Here is a 19,688-nt window from a genome sequence, read left to right on the forward strand (position 1 = left end):
AAGACTTCACGGTATTTTTTCAGTGTTAATTTCTCCTACTTTGTCTTTACTTTTTAATTAGAAAACACATTCTAATATTAACATCTGCAAATTATTCATCAGTCTGCAGCGGAGCCTAACTTCGTTACCACTAACCATTCACGAGAAGAAAAGAAACACAGTAAAACCTAGACAAAATGAAATATTCCGGGTCTGTGTTGTTTTTGCTTACCTCGTTCTTCAGTGAAACAGAAACTGTTTTAACTACGATTGTTAAAGATCTTAAATATATATTTATTGGTCCACCTTCCTTTCTTGGGGTTTACTTTTTTCTATCTCCTCTTTGGCTTAAATATAATTCAAAGCAGATACCTCTTTTCCTGACTCCAATACCCATAGACTTTCACTATGCCATTTTTCTCAGGTATCTAGTCACTGACGGCTACGAGCCAACACGAAATCATCTAGCACCGGAGAGTCAGGAGATAACGAAGAGTTTCTTCTCCCGGGCGCCTGGGTGGCTCAGTTGGTTGAGCGACTGCCTTCAGCTCAGGTCATGATCCCGGAGTCCCAGGATCAAGTCCCACATCGGGCTCCCTGCTCAGCGGGGAGTCTGCTTCTCCCTCTGACCCTCCTCCCTCTCATGCTCTCTGTCTCTCATTCTCTCTCTCGCAAATAAATAAAATCTTAAAAATATATATATATATATGTTAAAAAAAAAAAAAAGTTTCTTCTCCCAAGAGCTTACAATCTAGTAAGTACGCAGGAAAAAAAAAAAAAAAGACCACAGTCCAGTATGATAACTGCTCTAAGTCACGATAACACAGGTGTTACAGCATGAAGAGCGGCTGACAGGGATTCGGCACTTCCTATGTTCCAAACTCTACACAGAGAAAAGACCTTGTAAAAGTCCTCACCACACCATGTACTACTTGTTGGGGGGACCCTCTGTTCCCCGGGTGTCATCTTTCTCCTAGTAATGCACCTGCCCTTACCTACTCCTTCCCATCAGAGGAAGAGCGATTCACTCAACTTCCGGGCTTTTTTTTTTTTTAAGATTTTATTTATTTATTTGACAGAGAGACAGAAAGAGCGCATGCACAGAAGCAGGGGGAGCGGCAGGCAGAGGGGGAGGGAGAAGCAGGCTCCCCTCTGAGCAGGGAGCCCGTTGTGGGACTCAATCCCAGGGCCCTGGGATCATGACCTGAGCTGAAGGCAGACGCTTCACTGACTGAGCCTCCCAGCCCGTTCTGGGCTTCCTTTAAACCTGCCAGTCTACAGGCTGCTTCCCTACTTGGGAAGTTTACTGGGGAAGCTGTGTTTCTTCTGGGGGGAATCTGCAGACACCCAGCTCTGCCTGCACTGGGGGAATTAAACTTACTCCCAGGAGTAAAGCACTGGGAACCCTGCATGGTGGCACCTCAACATCACCACCTCCAATCCAGCTTCTGTCAGTAAGGCTGACAATCCGATCCATGTCCTCTGACTCTTGCAAATCTCCCTCTTTGGTCTAAATTTGGCAAGAGGGAGTTATTAATGACTAAATCCTAAAACTCCAATATTACCATTATCTCCATTTTACATACAAAGGAACTGGGGTGTCTCTATTTAGAGGTTAAATAACTAGTTCCACGTTTCCTACCTAAAAAGCAGCACTACCACCATTTCACACCACTGGCTCTCAACAGGAAAAAAACATGTTTCTGAACTGATAATGCATTAATCTTAAAGGGAAATGACAAAAAGGAAAGAGAAGTTAATGCTAAGACAGGTCATCTGTTCTATCATTGGCTGCTGATAAATTATAGTTGGTTAGCTTTGGGAAACAAAACCTAAAAAATACATATAATCAGGTTCCTAGTTCATTAATACAATGGACAAATATTTATTGAGCACCTCCTATGTGCCAGGTCCCGTCCCAGACACTAGTGGAAAAAAACAGTCCCTCTTCTCATGGAGATTACATTTTAGTAAGAGAAACAGACAATAAACAAATGAATATATAACGTCAAAATGTATGAAATAATGTAAGGTCAATATTTTTAAAAATATGACAGAAAGAGGAAAATGACAGGAGGCTCTTTTTTTTTTTTTTAAAGCTTTTATTTATTTGTTTTGTGAGAGAGTGAGCATGAGTGGGGAGAGGAGTAGAGGAAGAGAGAGAGAGAAGAATCTCAAACATACTTCCCACTGTGCACAGAGCCCAACCCAGGGCTCAATCTCACAATCCTGAGATCATGACCTGAGCAGAAATCAAGAGTCAGATGCTTAATCGACTGAGCCACCCAGGTACCCCAAAATGACAGGAGTTTCTATTTTCAAATGGCGAGATCAGAGAAGGCCTACTTTAGAAGGCCTTGAGCAGAAAGCTACTTTAAGTGAGGGAGTAAGCTATACAGATATCTTGAGCAGGAATATCAAGTGCAAAGGCCCGGAGGCAGGAACATGCTTCAGATATTCAAAGAACTGTGAGAAGGCCAGTGTAGTTGAAACAGAAAGGAGGAAAAACCTGTAGGAAATTAGGTTTGACAAGTTGGTGGGGCCCAATTATGGCAGGACTTGGGATTCTAGTCTCAATAAGAAGAGACTTCCCCACGGGGCCCTGAGCAAGGATAGGACCTATGACTTAGTACTAAATATCTATCTTCACTTTCTTTACAATACATTTCCTAAAGTAATGTGACAATTTTTTGTTTCTTCTTCATGTGCAGGCAGAGAATCAAGGAAGAGTGGAGTCTCCCTATTATTCTCAGAAACATGAGGCAGGACTCACTAAAAGGAGGATGAAGGAAAAATGGACGTATCTGCTCCATTAACCATGACTCCTCATTAGAGGTGACTTCTGAGCATAAGACAGGCAGATACCCAGCCTCCAGCGTCCCTTGACCATACCATCCGATCCGTAACTGGCACGGTTCCTTTTCACGTTAAAGTCTAACTCAACACCACACAAACTGGAGTAAGAAATGAGCCTGGAATGAGAACATGTAAGCAAATACCATGAATACATTAAGCATGATACCGAAATTCTAGAAATGCTTTTGAGTAACTGATTTGTTTTAAAAACAAACAAACAAAAACCTGCAGGTAGACGTCCAAATGGTTTGGAGGCTTAAAAATTAATTTAGTATCATTTTTCTAAAAATTGGAAGTATCATCCTAAACTTGTAGGCAATGCAAACTTATCTGACAAATAGCTGCAGAGGTAGGCATGCCCGTTGGAGGGATGCAGGAGATCCAGTCCTTGCACCAAAGATCTTGCTCAGTCTAGTCGAGGAAACAACCTAGTAAACCAACACTTCTAAAAACAGTGTACAGAAGAGCACCTCACTGAGTGCCAGCCAGAGGCAAGGGCTACAAGAAGGCCACATGCCATCTGTGGTAGGGCCTCTTCTTGATCCCTTCAACCAAGTGCTACAGGCGGGAGAGTGGGGGAAGCATGTCCATAGTTGTGAGCAGACCCTTACCCAAGGTGAGCAGCACTGGCAACCTGCCTACACATAAAACATTCCCGTACTGAAGAACAAGGCAAGGTAACTTCTTTATTTTTTTTTTTTAATAGGCTTGAACTCAGGATGGTGAGATCAAGACCTGAGCCGCCATCAAGAGTCGGACGCTTAACCAACTGAGCCGCCCAGGCACTCCTAGACAAGGTAACTTCTAAAGGGTGTAAGTCTGAAGAAAATTTCAAAAGTGAAAACATGATTAAAAATATTAAAGGAGAAAATAAACTGTGGTAATTAAGAGAAAATGAAAAGTTCTCATAATTATTTTTAAAAAACAGTAATTTCGCCTATTGCCTCACACCTAAGAAACTTCTTATCCTAAGGAAACAAACAGGCTTATGTACCAAATGTATATATAAGGAAATTTATTGCAAAAAATTATATACAACCTGAGGAATAATTAAACTATATACCATCCAAATGTTGGAACATTATATAGGTTCTGAAAAGTAATTTAATAAAATTGGAAATGATTTTCAAGATGCTAAGTAAAAATAAAAGGTTATAAAAATTTAATATTCGGGTATGTACTCAATTTTGTTTAAACACACACACACGAGTCAGCAAAAGTAGTCTGAGTTGAAGAATAATGTGCGATTTTCCAATTTTCATCTCTATACTCTGTATCTTATAAATTTTACACAATGAATTATGTATTACTTTTTAAATCAGATAGAAAATATACAAACTAAGTTCAGTTGCCTATTAGGGTACATAATACATCATTGGTAAAAACACAAATGAAATAAAAAATGCATAAATACCAATGAATTTGTATGTAATATAAGAAGAATCAGCTCCCAAAGGGGGGGGGGAATATATATATATATATATACGAAATACCTAATTTCACCCACTTTTCAAGTTACAGATAAACTGAAGTTTGGTTTTGCCTTGTTACTCAGCCCCAAACCACTGTTCTGCTTCGGTTTGGGTCTTGGCCTGTAAAAGGCCAAAAGGCCTAATGCCTATTTCCCAGTATCCCTGAATTTCTCATTTATCTCAATTTTATCTCACAAGATAACTTAACCTATCATTATTTCTGAGCAGCAAAGTAACACCAACATTACAAACAATGCGTGTCATTCACATTTATTCTTCACGATGAGTATTAACTTTCAAATATATGTAGGTAAGCACTATACATTTAACTTGGAGTAAATTCACCTTATAGGATTTATATATTACTAATCTATCAGGTAAAATATAACTACATGTTTCTTACCACAAGAGTAAAATGCTGTTATAATTAATAAGTACAAAAGCTATTAGTTATTTAGTTCCATTTAAGTCATGAAAAATGACCTTTTTTAATGAAAATGGTCTATTTGGGAATTCTACACATCTTGTAAGAATGAATTAAAAACGGAATAATCAGCTCTGCTATCTCAATTTCACATACAGAAAAACTCTAAACTCACAATAATAACCATAATGAACCATACATACACAATAAAAATATATGAGAACTATGAAGAAAAAGAAGGCATAAAAGAGAACTAGGGTATCCAAAACATGTTTTGTTTCTCGCTAATTAAACCTCAAGTCAACAGTCTTCATAAGAATGTTCAAGAAGAGAATTCCTATTGTTTTGAATCTACGGAGGGAAACAAATGTTTGCAGAAATAATTAGAAGACATCATCAATCATTTTCAGGAGTTGAAGACAAAAAAATTCTCAAGATTTGCCTGGATAATATTCAGCTTCAACTCAATGTTGATTTTAACCATTCAGCCATTAGACATTTAACTAAAAATGTGATTTGATGGACCCCTATTTAAACATAGTCTTAGATGACACTTTTCCAGCATTTCATCCATGCTCTTCAGGTATGCTCTTTTTTTCACACCTGAACCCACAATCAGCCGGCTGTGTACAAGGAGGCCACTGGGTCTAAAGAAGTGGCATTTGGAGCATGCTCAATGGTTTCTATCATTGTCCCAAATGTATCATTTATGAGAACATCCTCCATTACTCAATCAGTAATTTTATTTTTTAGTACATATTAGTAAATAATAGAGGGAAAAAGCAATAAATCTGCAAACAAGTATGCCAAGAATGCAATACTCTCAGGAGGGCAACACTCCGAAACTGCATCTCCAGAAGTGGGGCATCCACCCCAGAATAGCACAAGTGTTCACCCATAAGCCCATGCATTCCAGATTAGAAGATTTCGGGGTACTGATACCTAATTTACTAAAGTGTAGTTGCTCAGAAGCCAACCATGTAAAGAAAGAATGGAATGTCTCCAATGACCTAAAAGGTAATCATGAAGAGATGGGCTTAAACAGAGCATTTCTGGATTATTTCAGAAAGTTTATGGGCCCCAGGATGACAAGCTCCCTCACAGCCACAGCTATCCAGAACTAACTGCCCCAACAGAGGGAGCAAGCTCTCCATCACAGAAGTGTCCAAGGAGAAGCCAGATGGCCATCCACCAGAGACTTCCCAGCGAAGACTGTATTTCACACGAGCAGCGCTCACCCAAGGTGCGACGGCGCCATCGTTCATGGAGCACTTGCTCTGGGTACAGAAAGAGCGCGGCCCAAGTGGCTCACGTGGCTTGTGACGCTCCAGGGCAGAACCACAACCTGAACCTAAGCTGACTCTGGCACCTATGATCTTAACCACTGGAATCTTAATGCACGAAGCATGTTTGCTTTTTAATCAGCGACATCATCAGACCCTGCCCATCTCCTCTCACTCTCTGCGGTACGAGGCCTCACGCAAAGCCTGGCCAGCAATCAGTATTTCCTGAAGGAGTGAGCCTGCCCTGCTTCCCTTCACAAACAGTTTCCTCAACTGCACGTTGCACAGCCTCTCTGGGATGCCAGGAAAATTCACCCTTCAAGATTTTGTCTCGAATGTTACCTTGAATGACCAATCCAAACCTGCGTTACAGCTGCTTTTCCCTAGATGATTCCAGAGTGTGATGGAGCCTGCCCTGCTCTCCCACAGTCACAGAACTGTAGCTGGACATGGCTGCCCAGGTAGGTGACACTGACCAGTCCCCAGCCAACCCCCCTCCCGCAACCATCTCCTTGCTGTGACCTGTGGCCATGTTCCAAAGCTCTAGCAAAAGGAATGAGTCACAGTGGTATGTATCTGCCACTTCTGGACCTCAACTGTGACCACGTGGGTTCTTTCCCCTGGAACCCACCAAGTTCTCAAAGTACGGCTGTCAGGGCAGTGGCAGTGACATCTGTGAACCCCCTCTTGCAAATTATCAGGCCCCAACCTGGACCTACTGAATGAGAAACCTGTTCATAGGGCCCAGCAATCTGTGTTTTCAGCAAGTGCAGCAGGGGATCCTCATGCCACCCCAAGCTTAAGGACCACTGTCGTAAGCAAACCAGCCTCAACCAGGCTGATGGTAAGGCCCCAGGTGGAAGAACAAGGTGTTGAAAGGAGCACAGGTGTTTGTAGGACCAGGTGGTGCATAACTATGCACCAGTCTAGACCATTTGCATCAAAACTGTTATGTGAGGGAAATAAACAACTATCTTTAAGTCAATGGCTTATTGTTGGGATTCTCTGTTGTAGCTGCCTTATCCAAACTAATTCCAACTAAGCCACCCAGGCACCCCAGCAACTTTCCTTTTTTAAAAAATGTTCTAAAGTTGGGGCGCCTAGGCGGCTCAGTCGGTTAAGCATCAGCCTTCAGCTCAGGTCATGATCCCAGAGTGCTGGGATCAAGCCCCATGACGAGCCCCACATGGGGCTCTAAGCGCAGCTGGGAGTCTGCTTCTCCCTCTCCCCGCCCCCTGCTCATGCTCCCTCTCTCTATCTCTCTTCTCTCTCTCAAAAAAAATAAAATCTTAAAAAAAAAAAGTGTTCTAAAAGTACCAACATTCACTGCAGACCACAACCCTACAACAATTTACAAATTTCCATAATCATTCTCAAAGGATACCAATTTGTCAAAGGTTTGTCTTCTACGTGACTACTACCTAGTTTACTTGATCCCCAGTTTCAGAGAAGGCTCTGGATTTTGGTCACAGTCCACCTTCCCGGGGTATGACTAACAGTGATACACAACACCTTTGGCTTTCCTTTGCTGGGCCTCGCCCTGTTGCACACTGTTTGTTGTCCAACACAGGGATGGCTAATCTTGCTAATCCGTGTCACCAGCCTAGCCAAGGCACACTGACCTACAGGGCCATTCTTCATTTTACAAGAGCTAAACCTTCAATATCATACATTTACCTAATCTAGAATTAGGGACAAAATAGGGAAATGCAGTTAACCTTTTCATTATTTTCCAGAGGCCCTTGCTTTCAATAAAATCAATACAAAAAGGAAAACAATCCAGGACCAGCTTTGGGCATTATTCCAATTTATTCTGTCTTTGCTGAAATGGTCCCAACATCCTTTTGTCTTTAATATTCTGAGGATTTTTTTTTAAATCTACTCAAGTGTTGGCTACCAAAGTTACTTTATAAATTACTTTATAGTCCTATGTGGTAAACTCTAAGTCTGTGCCAAAAACCTTCTTAGAACAGCATATTTCTCCATTAATTTATATTTCCTGTACTTTAAAAAGGAAACCACTTTAGAATGGAATCCTTCCAATCCATATTGAAAATTGTAACAAATATACAGTTTGACAATACCCCAAATTCTCTTTCAATTTTGACTTTCGGAATTTCCATTCAAATCCAATGGAAGGCTGAAGCTCAATTTCGTGATGCCAAATACACCAAGACTTTCCTTTACTATGTGATTTAACAATATTTTACAAGAACAAAAGGAAAAGACACACTAGTCTGATACTGTAGGAAAGGTACAGAAACCACCTCATAGCAGGATTATCGTCTTAGACTAAGGACCCCTTAACTATCTCCAAAGATACTAAGGACCAGCAAGGGAAGCTTCACCCTGCCCTCTACCTTCAACTTCTTGGCTCTACTCAGACACCCAGTCTTCGTCATTTCTATTCTTGGTAAGCAGCTAACATGAACAGCTGTGCCAGTCCAGTATTAGAAAAGGCACGCTAAGACTCACAGTGAAGCAACTGTAGATTAAACTTAAACTCCAAAGCCTGAATAGTTATCACAAGACAAAACAGCCTGGCCAAAATTCAATGTACACTCCAAAAAAACCGAAAAACTGGTAGGGGCTTATAAAGCAATCAAGACCTTTTCAAATATTATTTTATTTTCTATTAGCTAGACATTTTTTTTTTTAATGTCACACCCCCTAAGACAGCCTGAACAACTTAGATCAGTTAATCACTGTAATACTGGATCTGCAAAAAGAATGAAATGATAGTTGTGTGAGAGTCCAACCTTCCCTCTTTAAAGGGATATTAACTTTCTGGGGCACCGGGATGGTGCAGTCGGTTGGGCATCTGACCCTTGGTTTCTGTTCAGGTTGTGGCCTCTTGGTTGTGGGATCGAGCCCCACGTCGGTCTCTGCACTCAGTGCGGAGTTGGCTTCAGATTCTTTCTCCCTCTCTCTGCCCCTTCCTGCTCTCTCTCTCTCTCAAATAAATGGATAAAATCTTTAAAAAAATAAAAAATAAAAAAATAAAGGGGTATTAATGTTCAAGATTATTTCCAGGATATGACCCACTCCCAAGGGAAAAAACTAGTTGGGGAAAACTTAATTTGAAATTCTGTTGGCCAATTAAAGGATGAAATTACCAAGTGATGAAATCTAGAATTACTTCTACAACTACTGCATGAGTTTCCAGCCTTCTCTAGTCCTGAGTGCCGGCTATAGTTATTATCCGGTCTACCCTTGTTCCAGGGCAATAAACTTCAGAGCGGACTGACCACCGTCCGCTGTAACAGAAACTGCTACCTACTTCTTAATGGCCAATAAGCTAAATCTGGCTTGTTCGTGTTGCTCGAGCTCAAAAAAAGAAAACCTAAGGATATTTCAGCCAAAATTTTAAAAATCCTATTTTCACAAAAATCTAGCATTCCAGCTTCCCTTGAAAAATCAGCTTTGGTGACCATCAGCAAAATGGAGTGAGGGCTTTCTTTTAGAGTGAGCATGGGCTTTCCACATGGCCACACTGTCCACGCCTCCTAAAAGGGCGGCACCTACACTGACGTTCATTTACATTCCTTGCTTGGTGCCCTCTAGACACGTGCATTTGGAATTTATGTTGGCACTACTACTTCACCTAAACTGTGACCTGGTCAGCCAAATGGCACCTTCCAATAAATAAAAACTCCCAGGGTTTACTCAGACAGTTTAACGCTGGTCTCGGGCAATTCTGCTTTTATACATACAACTTCTAGAAATTCATTGCAGGCCTTTACATTTATCTCTGAAATGTAATACTGTTAAATTAGATGCGTTCAATTCAATCACTATTGGGCACCCACTAGACTAGTGGTTTTGCAAAAAGGCAGAGCCTTTCTTTCCATTCAGTTTTAACAAGGTAAGTATCCATCTGAAACTAATGACACACTCTATGCTAACTGAATTTAAGTAAAATAAGTTAAAAAAGAAAAAAAAAAGGTAAGTATCACCTAAATATCTTTCATGTGCATAGATCTACATATAATTTAGTTTCAAAAAGAAAAGGATTCAGGGGGGCGCCTGGATGGCTCAGTTGGTAAGCATCTGCCTTCAGCTCAGGTCATGATCCTGGGGTCCTGGGATTGAGCCGTTATCAGGCTCCCCGCTCAGCAGGGAGTCTGCTTCTCCCTCTCCTTCTTCCCCTTCCCCCTACCTGTGCTCTCACTCTCGCACTCTCTCTCTCTCTCCCAAATAAATAAATTAATAAAATCTTAAAAAAAAAAACTGTTTAAAAAGAAAAGGATTCAGAATTTGTTTGTATAAGCAGAGAGCTATTTATTTCAATATACATGCAACTGAGTAACTTAAGTATATCCAAAAAAATTTTTTTTTTTTTAAAGATTTTATTTATTTATTTATTTGCAAGAGAGACATAGCCAGAGAGGGAACATGAGCAGGGGGAGCGGCATCGATCCCAGGACCCTGGGATCATGACCTGAGCCGAAGGCAGACGCTTAACGACTGAGCCACCCAGGCACCCCTATCCAAAATAAAATTTAAAAAATCATGTATTACCTGTAAATCCGACCTTCCACAAACACCTACTTTGGCACAGAAATCCTCTAAAACCTAAGAAAGTTTCTATGGGATTATGGATGAAAACAGAAAGTATGTTACATTTTTATCCAGTGCCTAGATAGATAGGAGCAAGGCGAGCTGGTCAGAGGCCTGGGCCTTCACAGAAGAGTGAGGTCCATCTGGCTGGCAGCTGGGGGAGGTCCCCTAACTTCCCCACTCCACAAGGACACTGGCTGCCCAAGAGAATCCAGTGTTGAACGTGCTGCTGGCCGGGCTTCCCCGGATTGGCTGGTTCCAGGCCAGGGGGAAGATACAGCAAAGGAGCCCTTCGAGAAGAGCCCAGCTGAAAGGGGAGAGGGCGTGGCACCAAAAGTGGCAGCCTTTTGTTCTTCATGAATAAAGACAATTATGCACTCTGAAGGCTTCTTTATTCTGAATCTCCTGATAACAATGCTGATAAAGCTTCTCTTTTCAATCACCCCTAATCACCCCTTGTCGCCAGACACTGTAATCATGTAGCTGAGAATACTGGTACCGCTCATGGTTATCTTCATTTCCTTTTTGAATAATCATCACAGTCCTCCAAAATTCTTCAATGCTTTACCAGTCGCCTTTTAAGTAACCCTCTTGAAGAAAATAAAGTCAGCCAAAAGAGTCGCTGGAGCCTCCTTCTAACCGAGGGATGTGCTGTGCGGTCTTTAGTGAGCCTCACAACGCAGGCCTGTGACACTCAGGGCTACGCGGCCGCTAGGAGGCTCAGTAGCGACCCGCTGGAGGAGAACAAGTCACAGGGGGGACCTGAACCCAATTTGGGGAGCTCTTAGCCAGCTGCGCTGCAAAGACAAGGAAGCGCCTCATCCAGTGAAGGGCCACCACTGATTCCTCAGCCCCCAACACTGAGCGTCCGCTGTGTGCGCAGTGAGCACGACCTCCTCGTGGGGCAGGGCCCACCGGCTGCCACATTTTATAGACCAGGCCACTGCCGCTTGCAAAAGACCAGTCGAGGCTAAGGCCACACCGCTAAGAAACAATGATCACTGGTGCCCCCCTGTGCTGTCCCCACAGGAGTCCCACCGACTCCAAGCACAGTCTAAGCCAGTCCTAAGCATGAGGGATACAAACATGAGTAAGAGGAGGCCCCTATTCTTTTTTTTTTAAGGTTTTTTTTAAGATTTTATTTATTTATTTGACAGAGAGAGACACAGCGAGAGAGGGAACACAGGCAGGGGGAGCGGGAGAGGGAGAAGCAGGCTCCCAGATGTGGGGCTCGATCCCAGGACCCTGGGACCTGACCTGAGCCGAAGGCAGATGCTTAAGGACTGAGCCACCCAGGCGCCCCAAGGAGGCCCCTATTCTTAAGCAACTGATAGCCCAGCAGGGAGAGGTGTAAAATGAGCAAATAAAATAATTTGTTTAAAGGTGGTACAGGGCCTATCAGAGCAGGCTAAAGCAGGAGGGGGCATGAGGCAGTTGCTTGGGAGGCCTCATCAACAAGGGGGGCCACATCCCCTGGAAACCAAAGGGGGGTTCTCTCACCACTGCTTCCTAGAGCTGCAAGGATATGCACATTTGAGAAGTGGCCAGAGGAAAGGGGAAAGACCCCAAGATTGCCCATTAACTCCTTCCTAAGAAAGACAGATCGGGACGATAGTGGGCTTTTGCTCCACAGACAGGGAGGGGCTGGTGGGAGTGCAGAGCCGAGGAGAGAGGTTGAGCAGGATGACTTCAGACAGAGGAGAAGCTTACTCCAAGGCAGGGAGTGAAAAGACAGGAAAACATACTGGAGGGCGCACTGAGTGAGTCCACAGGTACTGCCAGCAGCAGAGGGGGATTTAAACCCCCACTCCAGCACTCCTACTCGCCCGGCCTTTGGCATTATACTGCCTGGTCTACGCAGGGGGCTCTGAATAATAAAAAAGGAAATAATAATATTTCCAGCCAATCGGGGGCAAGCTTCAAATAATAATAAAAAATAATTTTAAAAAATATAATAATAATAAAAAATTTTAAAAAGCCACACTTAAGAGGTTCTAGGCCTATCCCTATCCTTCGGGGGCCAATGGTTCTCAAAGGAGGCTTGCAGTAGGAATTGGGGGGGAGGTGGGCAACGCCTCTCAAGGGGCAGGTCTCACATTCAGGAGAGACCCCACGTTCTGACTCCTGACACTGTCTATACATGAGGTTATACACACAGTCACTAGAGACGAACAACAGGATTGAAGGGAGACATCATTCAACAAAAAGCCTGTCCCATTTCAGGGCCGTATTGCCTAGAGTACACTATGAATTTTATTTTTCCAAATCTTGGGATCATATTGCCAACGGTACCATTACACTGCATCGTATTTTAAAGGTTACCCATTAAATGGTTAAATACAAGTGTTCAAAAAAACACTGTTATAGCCTTTCAGTCATATGGAGACCCTTAAAAAGCTCTCTAACGCTGACGGTAGTGGGGGTAGGGAGTAAGAAGGAGCCTGGTCAAAAACACAGGTTCCCTGGCCCTCGTTCAGAAGGTGCTGGGTAGACACTGAGAATCTATATTTATAACAACAATCCCAAGTGATTTTTGATACAAGTGATCTCAGGGCCGCGCTTGAAAAAGCACTGCATTAGGCAGCACGGGAGCTGTGAGGAGTCTTAGCCAGAGAAGTAACTGATGAGGAGTGCATTTCTTAAAGTTTGCAATTTGGCTGTTAGTGTTGGAGGCAGAAGCCTGATTACAATGGTTGTAAGAGTGAAAATGGAAACAGCAAGAACCAACTATTCTTTCAAAATGTATGACTGAGAAGAGACAGAAGGAGGATGTGCGCTGAGGAGAAAGACAAAAGGGTTTTTATTTGTTCAGCAGGTAGAGAAATGAGTAATATTGTAAAATACTTATTAGTAATCATATTGTTGTGGATATTTAAATGCCTCCAGATCCACCCTCCAGTTTAACTCTGTGCCCCCAAATCATCGATTGCCCTCTGAAGGAGACACCAGCAGGAGATGGAGTATGGGAGGGATTCATCTCTCCCATCCTCCTCCCTCAAGTTCAGCACAGGAGGCCACGGTGCCTCTGGGAGCAGCCCTCAGGGCTCCCCCTTGGGGTTCTGCTCCTTCCCTCCCCTTGTCTCTCTAGGCCTAGTGAAGCTGGTACTGGGGGACTGTACTATTCCGTGATTTCTCTGCCCTTATCTTAGTAAATAGTTCTTAAGTTCTCCTTGGTTACCTAGTTCAATCTGGCTCCCACCAGAATCCTGCCTGATACCTATAACACTAAACAGAATAAAGGCCAGAAGAGTATCAAATCCAAAATGCTTTTGTGGTTCAAATAAGAAATCAGTCACTTCAAATGGGATTCAGAAAAAGATTTATAGGCAAGGTGTACTGGACGCAGAACTGGAAGAATGCTTAGGATTTGGATAAGCCCAGGAAGAAGAAGGGACGCGTCATTAGCGCCGAACTGTTCAGATCTCCTGAATCCTGATTCTATCTCTTCACACATCAGCTACCCCCCACCTTTTCCACACCCTACAGATAGACCAAGCATGACTTCAGGCTTCACCCATGCCATTCATAAAATTATTAAAGGATCACTCTTCTGAGGACTGTGTTTATGGCTTACTTTATTCTTTAAAAAGTCTTGTCAAGTGCCATCATTGTGGAATCCCACCTGTTAGCGGACTGCGGGCAAAAGCTGTGTGTGTGTGTGTGTGTGTGTATGTGTGTGTGTGAGTTGTTTTGATTATTTCCCTGGAAAGTCAGCCCTGACAGACCACAGTCAACAGAGACGAGGGTTATCTGTACTTATCAAGGCAGTGCCAACACAGGGAGCTTGAAAGCAGGGGGACAAAGAACTCTTGAAGCTGTGAAGAAGCAGAAAAGCCACTTCTGACTCCAAACTCAAAACTAGATTTTAATCCTAATTTAATCACTGTGTGGGCATAGGACTGAACCTCCACCTCATATTTCCCTTCCTAAAAAGGAAGTCCTAAAGATTAAAAACGGAATACATACACACAGATGTTAACTTGCCTACACCTCATAATCTGTGGAGAGGAATGGTGTATCAAACATATATGAGGAGCCGGGTGCTTTGCACAGATTATGTGTTTTAATCTTCACAGTAATCTACGACTAGGTGTTATTTATTATTTATTTTACAGATGAGGAGACTGGGGTTTAAAGAAAAATGCAGTAATCTGCCAAAGAGCCCGGGGCCGGCCGAGTCTGGCTGCAGACCCAATTATGCCTTTTCCACTACAGAACCACACTACTACTTCCTACAGATAAAGGGACAGAGTTCGGGGAAACCAACGTTAACTGCAATGTTCAGGGCATGTGGTTATTTTGCTTAGCTGCTTCAGATTAAACAGAGAGGCAGTTTCAATTCTTCCTGTTGAAAACTTCTTCAAAACTTATTAGTCCATTTTCCTCCCTTAAGTTTTTATTTATATTCCTTCCAACTCGGTCCAGAAAGAATTTGGGGCAGCTTCTTCAGTTAATGAAACAAACACAGAATCACGGAATTTTAAAACTAAGCACAACACACATTTTACACAGAAGGAAACTCATTTATGTAAAGTGACATATCTAAAATTAGTTAACTGACAGGGCCTAAAATACAGATTCAAGATTCCTAGTTCCATATGCCTTCCTTATTAAAAGGAAATCTTCCACAGCAGATTGTCCCAGTATTTTCTGGGTTCTCATGATGAAGACTGATGCTCATTATGGGTGTAAAAGTAGACAGGACAGACAAATGAGTTAAATATTTATGTCCTAAACCTAAAGCATTCAAATGGCGCCTTTAAAATAAAATTAATCCTTGATGTGCTTGTTTCATTGCTATTCACCTTCTTCCCCCTAAAAGTCATAATCCGAAAAAGACCCAATACTGAAAACTCCGCTTATTTCTTCATCTGTAAAATGGGGTTCATCATAGCATAGACCTGTGGAGGATTAAATAAGCTAATAACTACTCCTTTCCCAAACATATTGCTTCACTTCATTGGATGCCTACATTACGGGGGGGGGGGGGAGATACAGAAAAGGTCAATCAACAAACTGACCAAAATGGAATCAGGATTTTATTAGCCTCCATCCACATTTTTTTCTCTCTTACAGACACACACAGTTTTCCCTATTCAAACCATTACCACCAGCACTTCAGTGTTTGGGAAGTTCTCTATCTCCAGTCTCTCCTCCCAAAATACACGGGTAACCCAGATCTACAACAGTGATGAACCAAAATTATTTGCCACATGTTAAGACTATAAATTACAATTGACCTTTCACTCAAATGGTTAATACCATAACCCATATAACATATATATAATATATATACATATGGCTAAAATATATCAGACCTTGAATCTCACCTGACTTCACAAGGTATTGCGAGGCTCAATTAAATCATACAATGCGGTGAAAGAGGTCTGTAAGCTGTAAGGTGTTACCCACTGTAATTATTACCTGACTTTGCAGAATTAACTACAACAGGTCATCCTCCTCCTCCCACCTATCTTTTTCTCCCTCCTCCAAACCTTTCAAAATATCTTGAGTCTCCCTCTTGCCCTCTCTCCCCACCCAAACAGCTCCATCCATCATCTCTATAATGATGACCCTGTCCCCAAACAGGACTGTTTGATGAGGCCAACTGGCTGCCAAGAATACCAACCTGGAAACCCTGTCGCTGGGGAAATTTACTCCAGTTTCAAAGTATTACCGCATCATGGGAAATAAGGACAGAAAATGGTAAAAGGGAAAGACAGAGTAAAGGCAAGGAGGAGGAAGAGGATGCCAGAGCAGCCTCAGTCTGGTAACTCAGAGAGTTAGGTCAATCAAGTGTATTAGAACGTATGATACGATGAGATTAAAAAAAAAAAAAAACCCACTCTAAAAAAATAGGTTGATCTGGGACACATAATTATTCTCACTTTGGGGTCTTTAAAAAATTCACCACAACAGCAGCTAATAAAGAACACAATTATATTCAATGACATCTGATGGCTTCTCCACAGCACGTTTGGCCCTTGTCTTGGCACAGCTCTCCCTCAGTCCAAATCCTCCTCAAAACCCGCTCTCCATCTACCCCTTCCATGATGACCACCCCAGAAATAAAGTCACCTGGAATGCAAGACCTAGAAAGGGGAAACATCAGATGCTTAAAGCATCATTTACCCTCACTCCATACTGCAGTTAATATTTTCATTTAAATTTAAGGCATACTGAACAAATACTATGGTTACCTCAAGGTCACTCTGCAATTCTCAGTTAGGATTAACCAACTCAGGAGTCTAAGGCAAAATCTGCTCCTTTTCCTTGCCCGGTCTTACTGCAAAACATTTCTCCTTTCTCCCTTAACTTATACCCTACAATGTGCATTTGTATATTCCATACAGACCAGTATTTTCTATCATTTCATAAATTCTACACTCACTCTTGTACAAGAGTTAAACTATTTCTCTGGCCCTAAGGTCCTTTTCTTCCTCTGACATTCAACAACTGCTTTTTTAATTTCCTAAATTTTCAAAACACTGTTAATTAGCACATACCAAATTAACATACTAACAAGTTATATTTTTACACTTTTCATTTCCTGATTTGTCTTTTTCCTGTTGAATCACACTATTTGATTACAAGTAATTCTTAGGCTTCCTCTCAACTTGAACTCAATTATTTACATGTTACAAAAATTAATTTCTATTTTGCTCAATTTTAAAGTAATGATTAAACGACTCTTTATCAATCCAATTTACAACATGAGTTTTTAGTTATTCCAAGAGTCTTCTCGGCAAAAAAGTCAATTCTTCAGTGCTTCAAAGAAGTAGTTTCTCAGCACTATAAAAAGTTAAGGTGTGTGCGGTTATTAATCCAAATTCTTAAAATTTGCTTAGAGAAGAGGAAACAACTCAAAATACAAATGGCTGCAAAAATTCAGAGCTGTCCCGAGAGAATGAAGATTGTCCAAGATACCAAATCAAGACCTACAGATAATAAAGAAGTCAAAATTTCAAGTCCTGTCACCTTCCCTTAAGACTCCTGTTTATTTCAGTACTGAAAACAACTTGCTCTGGATTGCTGAGATGTTTACATAAGTTCACGAATACTAAATCACTTTAAAAAGTTATAAGCATTATATAAATTAAAAGGCATTAGCATAGTAAAAAAAAAATCCATCATGGTGGGCAGAGAAAGAATACACCTGTTCCCTAAAATTAATGAAAAGTCATATGGTGACAGATGGTAACTACACTTATCTGGTGAGCACTGTGTAATGTACAGAATTGTCCAATCCCTATGTTGTATACCTGAAATTAATATAACACTATATGTCAACTATGCCTCAACTAAAAAGAAAAAAGTCTGAGGCCTATCTCCCTTGCTCCTCACCATCAAAAAAATTATTAAACAGATACCTACCCTGCATTTGCTGATACCCTAGCAACAACCTACTTTAAGTCAGGAGTGTAATACACTAAAAGGTCATATTGTAGTTCAGTTTGGAAAAGTGAGAATCCTCCACAGGGCTGAGAAGATTAAAAAAAAAAATCCTACATTCTGATCAGTTCATTAATAAACAGAGAAGACGACTACCTTAGTAGAGTACATGATTAATTTCACTACTGGTACTTTATTAGTACAATATGTGTTCTAACTGTTGCTCAAGATTTGTAGGGGATAGATATTTTACATGAATCAAAAATTATAACTGAAATAGAAGTAAGGGATTCAGATCCAAACAGAAAGTAAAATTTTTGATATACTCAGGCACACTTCAGTCTTTAAAAAAACAAAAAACAAAAAACCAGTAAAGCACAAAGCAAGTTAGTGTCATAATGTCAGGTACAGGAGTGGTTTCCCATCTTGCTATGAAACCTAGCCTGGACACAGAGGAATCCTGCCTTATAAATGAAATCCCTGATGACATCAAATGACAGCAACACTCTCAAGAAAAGGACAGTGAACCAGGATCCCTTGTAAAGTGCAAACACTTCTAGATCGAGCACACCTGAAATAATTTGAAGCAAAAAATTCAGTTAATTACCTCTAGCCTGGGGCTAGAGCAACTATCTCCATGGCCTCCTTCCCCAACAACTACCCTAAATGTCACTCAGAGAAAATACTTCCAAACTTTTTCTCAATAAAAATGGCGCTGCTTTTCCCATCACAATATTGTTTATTTCTCAACAATCCTTAGGCCTTTCCCACAAACTCAACTGGCCTTTATCTCAATACCCCCCCTTACCTAAACAGTGTCCTATATTTTTTTGAGGGGTGGGAGAGAGGGGTAAGGTGTCTTCCTCCAACTACAAGGTTGCAACTTTCTCAGCTAGAAACCCTGGGATTATTTATCTCACTTTGACTTTTCTTCCTAACCTCTGCCTTCCCCGCAAACTGTTGCCTGTTAAACAAGCCACACTTCAAAGCCAACTGTCCCAAGGTGCAGGTCGTAGCGCCCTAAGCTGACCTCCCCCACGCCACGCTCGCGAGTCTAGTGCACTCTCCACTGAGGTACATCCATCCTGCTTCCCCGTGGGGCATTCGATGCCACGCGCGCAGGGCACAGACACCCCGGCTTCGCCAAAGCACAGCCTTTCTACACCGTCTACACCCGTGCCCACACGCACTGCAAGTGGCTTCGGGACTCCGGATCGCCGAGTGCCCGGCGCACGCACGACCCGGGTCGGGGAGCTGCCGTGGCGGGCAGCAGGGCCAGGCATGCACGCGCGCACGTCGGTGCCCGGAGCCCCCCCGGGCTGCACGGGCACGGCCGGGATGGGGGCTGGGTGGGCACGCTGGGGAGGGGCGGCTGGCGCGAGATGGCGCGCGCACAATAACAGGCGGGTCGCCCCCTCCCCTCAAGGGGCGGCCCCCGCCGCAGCCCGTGCCCCGAGTCCCGGCTCCCGCGCGGATGGCACACGGCCGGGGAGGGGGCGGCGAGGGCGCGACGCCAGCAGGGCCGCCTCGGGTACCTGGTCGATGGGCAGCTGCACGGCGTTGCTGAGGGGCTGCAGCAGGGTGGAGCCCGTGGTGCTGGTGGTGGCCATGGCCGGCCTGGCACTCCGCCCGCCGCGCTCCGGCCGCCCGCGCCGCTCGCCCGCGCGCCGTGCCGGGCGACGCCGAGGATGGGGATGCAGCCGGCGCGCCTGCCCCCTGGCC

The 19,688-nt window shown here is 42.8% G+C and overlaps 1 protein-coding gene across 1 annotated transcript in view; it reads right to left on the bottom strand.

Annotated features, from left to right (window-relative positions):
* MBOAT2 (membrane bound O-acyltransferase domain containing 2) overlaps nucleotides 1-19,674 on the bottom strand; it is a 116,116-nt gene extending 96,442 nt beyond the window's left edge. Inside the window, exon 1 of the mRNA XM_021697429.2 lies at nucleotides 19,502-19,674. Within this exon, the coding sequence (XP_021553104.1) occupies nucleotides 19,502-19,576 (75 nt within the window). The 5' untranslated portion in view covers nucleotides 19,577-19,674. The remainder of the gene's footprint in view (nucleotides 1-19,501) is intronic.
* Nucleotides 19,675-19,688: the final 14 nt, after the last annotated feature.

The sequence above is a fragment of the Neomonachus schauinslandi genome, chromosome 10 (genome assembly GCF_002201575.2).
Source record: "Neomonachus schauinslandi chromosome 10, ASM220157v2, whole genome shotgun sequence".
Lineage (NCBI taxonomy): Eukaryota > Metazoa > Chordata > Mammalia > Carnivora > Phocidae > Neomonachus > Neomonachus schauinslandi.